The 8184-nt window shown below is 38.1% G+C and overlaps 3 protein-coding genes across 3 annotated transcripts; 1 reads left to right on the top strand and 2 right to left on the bottom strand.

The window, feature by feature from the left end:
• Nucleotides 1-1986: 1986 nt before the first annotated feature.
• Nucleotides 1987-3458, top strand: LOC112465070 (glucose dehydrogenase [FAD, quinone]-like). Its single transcript, XM_025032441.1, has 2 exons — nt 1987-3297; nt 3441-3458. Exons 1-2 carry the CDS (start codon nt 1987-1989, stop codon nt 3456-3458), a joined length of 1329 nt encoding a protein of 442 aa, XP_024888209.1.
• Nucleotides 3459-3598: 140 nt separating this feature from the next.
• Nucleotides 3599-5590, bottom strand: LOC112465068 (glucose dehydrogenase [FAD, quinone]-like). The gene is made up of 3 exons (XM_025032440.1): nt 4136-5590; nt 3780-4044; nt 3599-3688 (listed from the first exon to the last, which is right to left on the bottom strand). Exons 1-2 carry the CDS (start codon nt 5573-5575, stop codon nt 3829-3831), a joined length of 1656 nt encoding a protein of 551 aa, XP_024888208.1. The 5' UTR covers nt 5576-5590; the 3' UTR covers nt 3599-3688; nt 3780-3828.
• Nucleotides 5582-6647, bottom strand: LOC112465067 (glucose dehydrogenase [FAD, quinone]-like; the record flags this gene model as incomplete). Its single annotated transcript, XM_025032439.1, has 2 exons — nt 6105-6647; nt 5582-5962 (listed from the first exon to the last, which is right to left on the bottom strand). Coding segments are annotated over exons 1-2 (924 nt in total), but the record flags the coding sequence as incomplete, so codon positions are not given.
• Nucleotides 6648-8184: the final 1537 nt, after the last annotated feature.

The following is an 8184-nucleotide window of genomic DNA, read 5'->3' as shown; positions in this document are numbered from 1 at the left end:
TTCTGTTGAAATATTTTAACATAATATCAGTGTTACCACTTAACACATCCATATTATGTTAAATTAACACAAAAATTTGAGTGGACCGTTTTGGACATGTGATTTATGTTATATTTAACACAAATTTTCCAACAGTGTAGTAAATGAGTACGTTGAACTCTTAGATGAAAAGACACCTCAATGTGATTTAAAATTTATTACTCCTCGCTTAATTTTCGATATCATCAAATCTTTTCCTAATAATAAAGCCCCCGGCTCTGATAAGGTCACCACTGCTGTGCTCAAAAAATCATCATATAAAATCGTAATTCAGATCTATTACATTATCTTAAACTCTTTTCGATTATATTATTTTCCTTCGTGTTGGAAGACGGCAAAAATACTCGCTTTTCCTAAGCCGGACAAGCTACAAACTTTTCCGGGCCGACTAATTATAGGCCTATAAGCTTTTTAAGCTCTCTAAGTTTATGAGAGGGTCTTACTCACGCGGATTGATGCCTTTTTATCAGAGAATAATATCATAATCAACGAACAATTTGGCTTTAAAGCACACCATTCTACCATTCAACAATTACTTAGAGTCACAGAATTTTTCGCATTGGAGATTAACAAAAAATGAAGCTCAGCTATGGTGCTACTTGATATAGAAAAAGCTTTCGATTCTGTCTGGCACAAGGCCTTGCTATATAAGTTAAATGCTCTTAACATGCCAGAGTATATAATCAAAATAATTCGCTCATATATAAAGGATCGCAAATTTATAGTAAATTTCGAGGGTGAAACATCATCTATCTGTAAGGCTATCCCTGGAGTCCCTCAGGGCTCTATCTTGGGGCCCATTCTATAATTAATATTTTTATAAATGATATTCCCAAGGACTCTAAGACTGAACTTGCAATCTACGCTGACGATACTGCCGTTTACACCTCCTACTGGAGCCCGCCTCTACTCGTCAGAAGATTGCAGAGACATGTTGATGCCCTTGTTTAATTCTTTAGAAATTGGAAGATGGCTATCAATAACGAGAAAACCGAGGCTATAATAATTACTCGCAAAAAATTTCCAAGACCTCCATCAATAAAAATGTCAAGTTTTAAAGTTTCTTGGGCCACTAAGGTAAAATATCTCGACGTTAACATCGACGCAAGCTTAAAATGGAAACCGGCAGTTAATGACAAAGTTAGTAAAGCTCAAAGAGCTCTTAGAAAATTATATCATCTTATAAATAAAACAAGTAATCTTAAGACGGAATATAAACTATTACTATACAAGACTTGCGCCAGATCAGTGTTACTTTACGCGGCTCCGGTCTGAGCAGCAGCGCACAAATCATACATTAAACGCATACAAATTATGCAAAATAAGTTTCTTCGCATCATCCTAAATCTCCCCAAAGTACGCACCACTGAATTGCACACTCAAACTCAAACTGAATATATAAATAAAGTTATTCAAGATATGATCCATAAAGCTTATAATCATGATCACGATAATCCCCTCATTAGCAACACAGGCAATTACAACACGGAGAAAATTCCTCTTGATATTAGATGTAAACTTCCTAAGCACTTCTTAGACTCGGTGTGATACACACATATTTTCTCATTTCCTTGTTCCTTTCCCTTCCCCCTCGTCCTCTCAGCTAGATTTAGACTATTATCAATGAATTTTTGCAAGTTTTTTCCCAATTCGCATACTTGGAAATCAAACGTTGCTTTCCATAAACTATTCATATGTACAATACTAATCATTTATGTTTTATGCAGGTAATAGGCTCGTCCCTGAGTACTGCAAGTAACAACAAAGGATCCTTAAAAAAAAAAAAAAAACGTTTGAAACCATAACCGTTACAAAGTTTCTACTGTAATCGTGCATTTAGTGACCGCTGCAAAAAGTACGAATTTCAAACAAAGCAAGTATATACGTCAAGCAACCAGGCAAATTTCTTAATATTCGAGGCATTCAAAAGTCAATTATTATTCAAACATGCTGAACAAGGTGTGGAGTTTCCTTTATGTTCTCAGTATTGGTGCAGTGATTAACTTATTATTACATGGGGACACATACTACAATAGTAATTACAACAATGATATCAGCGGATCAAAGTTGTCGAATTTACTGAAATTACCTATTGGAATGCAGAACTTCTTAAGGCAAAATCAACATTATTTAAACCAAGAAATGCCGGACAAGACACCGCAGTTCGGAGATACTTTTGATTTTATAATAATTGGCGCCGGTACGGCTGGAGCAACCATAGCCGCAAGACTAAGCGAAGTGCCACAAATTAAAGTACTGCTGATCGAAGCTGGTTCCAGTGAAAACCTTTTTATGGATATCCCAATAATCGCTCCCATCCTCCAGATATACAGTAAAATAAATTGGAACTATCAGACCAAATCATCCCACAAGTACTGTCGTGGCATGAAAAATAATAGTTGCCATTGGGCGAGTGGAAAAGTAGTCGGTGGCAATAGTGTGCTAAATTTTATGATAGCATCTAGAGGCAGCGCCAAAAGTTACGATCGATGGGCCGAGATGGGGAACGAAGGCTGGGCATACCAGAACGTCCTCCAGTATTTCAAAAAACTGGAAACAATGGATATTCCAGGGCTGAAATCGGATATTAACTACCACGGTACCGATGGACCAGTACATATCACATACCCGCCATTTCATACCTTGTTAGCAGAAGCCTTTCTAGAAGCTGGCAAGGAGCTGGGATATTCACTAGTGGATTACAATGGAAAGAACAAAATAGGATTCTCATATCTGCAAACCACAATCATGAATGGCACTCGCATGAGTAGCAATAGGGCATACTTGCATCCCGTGCACGGTCGCACCAATCTTCATTTGACTCGTAAAAGTACGGTGACGAAAGTGCTAATCGATCGTATTACAAATCGAGCAATCGGCGTAGAATTCGTCAAGAATAAGCAAACAATACGTGTGTTTGCGAAGAAAGAAGTAATTCTATGTGCAGGTGCCATTAGATCGTCGCAATTATTAATGCTTTCCGGCATCGGACCAGCAAAACATCTTACCGACCTAGGCATAAATGTAATTCGAGATGCGCCAGTCGGTGAAAACCTCATAGACCATATAACCTTCTTTGGATTGACATTTACAACAAACGCAGCAGTCGGTTACCAGTTATTCGATCTGATAAATCCGTTTAATTCGCATATATCAGACTTCTCAATCAATCGAATGGGATGGTTTACGATTCCGGGCGGGTGCGAGGCCCTCGGTTTCGTCAACACAAAACACATAGAAAAAAATAATAATTTACCAGTTCGTAACCCTTCAATACCAATAACCTGCAAAAAATTACATGTGAATTATCTATAAAATACATGCTGCTTATTATAATATTCTGCATGAATATTCTAATATGTTTTTACAAACAAATACCTTTAATCTGGGATCGACGACAGCAGTCGGATCTCCACTAGGTCCCATTTTACAAGTGCCGCAGTATAGTGATAAAGTGTCGTTGATAGATAATGCTATTTTTTCATAAAAGTTCATTATATAATTATGACTTTTCCAAGCAACCCCAGTCTTCTTGGATCATATCTGCCGCTTTTTCGGCGATCATATATACAGGAATGTTTAGGTGCGCCGATATAATTTCGGGCACAATGGATGCGTCTGTTACTCGTAATCCTTCAATACCAATAACCTGCAAAATATTACATATGAACTTATAAAACACATGCTGCTTATTATGATATTTTGCATGAATATTTTATTATGTTTTTACAAACAAATACCTTTAATCTGGGATCGACGACAGCAGTCGGATCTCCACTAGGTCCCATTTTACAAGTGCCGCAGTAGTGATAAAGTGTTGTTGATAGATAATGCTATTTTTTCATAAAAGTTTATTATATAATTATTATATAAGTAACCCCAATCTTCTTTGATCATATCTGCCGCTTTTTCGGCGATCATATATACAGGAATGTTTAGGTGCCCCGATATAATTTCGGGCATAATGGATGCGTCTGCTACTCGTAATCCTTCAACACCAATGACCTGCAAAATATTAGATATGAATTTATAAAACACATGCTGCTTATTATGATATTCTGCATGAATATTCTATTATGTTTTTACAAACAAATACCTTTAATCTGGGATCGACGACAGCAGTCGGATCTCCACTAGGTCCCATTTTACAAGTGCCACAGTAGTGATAAAGTGTCGTTGTTAGCATCCTTATTAGGCATTCCCAATAAGCGTCGGAGTCATATTCGTAATTGTTGCATTCCGTATAAGTAATGTTTAACAATTTAGAATCGAACGCTTGCATCGTCTTTGTCTGACCAATACTTAACGCAGTTCTAATCCCAGCAATCATTGTCCTGACGTCGTCTGGATCATCGAAATAATTTGGCACGATCTCTGGTTTAACATTAACGTCACTAGCTAACAATGTTATTCTACCGCGACTTTTAGGTTTCAGCAGTATTGGTAAAACAGTCCAGCCATTGCTGAGACTGTACTTATCCCATTCCTGAGTTATAGGATCTTTAAGTTGGAGCATCCTTTGGGGAACAAGCTCTTTCATTGCATTACCGCCAAACAATAATTCGATGTCTGGTAAATTATTATTATTTTTTGGCTGTTTTGTGTTGACGAAACCGAGGGCCTCGCACCCGCCCGGAATCGTAAACGTTCCCATTCGATTGATTAAGAAGTCCGATATATGCGAATGAAACGGATTTATCATATCGAATAACTTGAAATCTGCTGCTGCAATTGTTGTAAATGACAATCCAAAGAAGGTTGGATGGTCCATGAGGTTCTCGCCGACTGGCGCATCTCGAATTATATTTATGCCTAGGTCGGTAAGATGTTTTGCTGGTCCGATGCCGGAAAGCATTAATAATTGCGGCGATCTAATGGCACCTGCACATAGAATTACTTCTTTCTTCGCAAACACACGTATTGTTTGCTTATTCTTGATGAATTCTACGCCGATTGCTCGATTTGTAATACGATTGATTAGCACTTTCGTCACCGTACTTTCACGAGTTAAATGAAGATTGGTGCGACCATGCACGGGATGCAAGTATGCCCTATTGCTACTCATGCGAGTGCCATTTATGATTGTGGTTTGCAGATATGAGAATCCTATTTTGTTCTTTCCGTTGTAATCCACTAGTGAATATCCCAGCTCCTTGCCAGCTTTTAGAAAGGCTTCTGCTAACGGGGTATGAAATGGCGGGTATGTGATATGTACTGGTCCATCGGTACCGTGGTAGTTAATATCCGATTTCAGCTCTGGAATATCCATTGTTTCCAGTTTTTTGAAATACTGGAGGACGTTCTGGTATGCCCAGCCTTCGTTCCCCATCTCGGTCCATCGATCGTAATTTTCGGCGCTGCCTCTAGATGCTATCATAAAATTTAGCACACTATTGCCACCGACTACTTTTCCACTCGCCCAATGGCAACTATTATTTTTCATGCCACGACAGTACTTGTGGGATGATTTGGTCTGATAGTTCCAATTTATTTTACCGTATATCTGGAGGATGGGAGCGATTATTGGGATATCCATAAAAAAGTTTTCACTGGAACCAGTCGGATCTCCACTAGGTCCCATTTTACAAGTGCCACAGTAGTGATAAAGTGTCGTTGATAGCATCCTTATTGCGCATTCCCAATAAGCGTCGGAGTCATATTCGTAATTGTTGCATTCCGTATAAGTAATGTTTAACAATTTAGAATCGAACGCTTGCATCGTCTTTGTCTGACCAATACTTAACGCAGTTCTAATCCCAGCAATCATTGTCCTGACGTCGTCTGGATCATCGAAATAATTTGGCACGATCTCTGGTTTAACATTAACGTCATTAGCTAACAATGTTATTCTACCGCGACTTTTAGGTTTCAACAGTATTGGTAAAACAGTCCAGCCATTGGTGAGACTGTACTTATCCCATTCCTGAGTTATAGAATCTTTAAATTGGAACATCCTTTGGGGAACAATCTCTTTCATTGAATTGCCACCAAACAATAATTCGATGTCTGGTAAATTATTATTTTTTTCTATGTGTTTTGTGTTGACAAAACCGAGGGCCTCGCACCCGCCCGGAATCGTAAACCTTTCCCATTCGATTGATTAAGAAGTCTGATATATGCGAATTAAACGGATTTATCAGATCGAATAACTGGTAACCGACTGCTGCGTTTGTTGTAAATGTCAATCCAAAGAAGGTTATATGGTCTATGAGGTTTTCACCGACTGGCGCATCTCGAATTACATTTATGCCTAGGTCGGTAAGATGTTTTGCTGGTCCGATGCCGGAAAGCATTAATAATTGCGGCGATCTAATGGCACCTGCACATAGAATTACTTCATTCTTCGCAAACACACGTATTGTTTGCTTATTCTTGACGAATTCTACGCCGATTGCTCGATTTGTAATACGATCGATTAGCACTTTCGTCACCGTACTTTTACGAGTCAAATGAAGATTGGTGCGACCGTGCACGGGATGCAAGTATGCCCTATTGCTACTCCCCATACAGCACAAGTAGATACTGAGAATGTTCAAAGGATATCTCAGCAGTAGATTGCGTATATTCTCATAACATTCGAGATACGTACCACGATTTTCTAAGAACATACTCAGAACATTCCTATTTCCGCCTTACCTAGTTCATAGTATCTACTGAGAATATCCCGCAGTAAATACCAAGAATATCTCAGGTATCAATATAGAACCAAGGATAGAATATGCACGGTATATACTTATTACGTTCGATTAGGGTAAAATAATTGGTACTCTTTTATATTTCATAAATTTATGTTTATTTATATGTGCATTGTAAATTATTGCCAATGTGTGTACGTTACACACTACAATATTTAATATTGACAACTAATACCGCAATAACGCCGAGTTTAATGCTTATGTCACTTCGAGTGTCATACGTGATAGAGAGAATTGCTATAGAATAATAGATTACTGCCTGTTTTATGTCATATACGATTTCCTTGTAGAATATTGCAGTGTTTTCGAACTTTAAATCACATAGTGATTTGAGTACATATGAAGTACATATTTAAAACTAGCGAAAATAATCGTTTTCTTAAAAAGGATTGCACATAAGTAAACAAAAAAGAAATAGGAAAGTATGCATTTTTTACATGTGTCGTGTATCTATAAATGACGCTTATTTAGAACAAAAGGATAGGAAAATGTATTATAGTCACACGACTTGTTGGAAAGATTTAAAAATCTGAGTCCTCACACGTAAGTTATCGTTTGCACAGAAAAATGTACTTACAAATTAAGCGTGATTTAAAATTCGAGAACACTGCAATCGTTCAAATATCTCGTGAATACATTTTCAATTGAATAATACATTAAGACAAACAATTTTTACAGTGCGAACATGCAATTATCTTGTAAGTTATGTCAGACAGTAATCTCGATATTTCGAATAGAAGATAATTAAAATAAACTTTATAAATTTTGTAACATAATTGCAGCGCATTTACAGTAAGCGGCAAGTTATAATTATACGAATGATACATATATGGCAAGAGAAGGCATCATATGTTCGTGAATGTTTCAATACGTGTTGTATCATATATGTTACAAAATTATATAGTTGTCTTTCTATATAGGGACCATCCTTCAGTATACATGATGTACACACACATATATACATAAGTATATATATATATATATATACGTGTCTCTGACACGCTTGGCTCTAGAACACCGTGACCGCCGGGGCACGAAGCCCTCGGGGCACGCGCTCCGCCTAACCGAGTAAGTAAGGAAACGATGAAAGTAGTGGTATTTCACCGGCGATGTTGCCATCTCCCACTTATGCTACACCTCTCATGTCTCCTTACAGTGCCAGACTAGAGTCTAGCTCAACAGGGTCTTCTTTCCCCGCTAATTTTTCCAAGCCCGTTCCCTTGGCAGTGGTTTCGCTAGATAGTAGATAGGGACAGTGGGAATCTCGTTAATCCATTCATGCGCGTCACTAATTAGATGACGAGGCATTTGGCTATTGTTTCGTTTAAGGCAGAACGACCGCAATCATGTACAGTCATCCTGAACCTATAACGATATTGCAAGGCGATTTGCTGTCGGTGTTCGCAGCTAACACCCTGGAAGTGCTTGAAAGGAGCTGTCCAGCAGCTCT

The sequence above is a fragment of the Temnothorax curvispinosus genome, unplaced genomic scaffold, assembly GCF_003070985.1.
Source record: "Temnothorax curvispinosus isolate PA1 unplaced genomic scaffold, ASM307098v1 QBEX01014882.1, whole genome shotgun sequence".
In the NCBI taxonomy this organism is placed as follows: domain Eukaryota; kingdom Metazoa; phylum Arthropoda; class Insecta; order Hymenoptera; family Formicidae; genus Temnothorax; species Temnothorax curvispinosus.
This window is presented reverse-complemented; position numbering and strand designations above follow the sequence as displayed.

Excerpts from the sequence above, each read along its gene's own strand:
- LOC112465070 (XM_025032441.1), top strand. The coding sequence starts at position 1,987 with ATGCTGAACAAGGTGTGGAGTTTCCTTTATGTTCTCAGTATTGGTGCA.
- LOC112465068 (XM_025032440.1), bottom strand. The coding sequence starts at position 5,575 with ATGGATATCCCAATAATCGCTCCCATCCTCCAGATATACGGTAAAATA. Across the intron at positions 4,045-4,135 it reads TCGTCGATCCCAGATTAAAG|GTCATTGGTGTTGAAGGATT; the intron begins GTATTTGTTTGT and ends AATATTTTGCAG.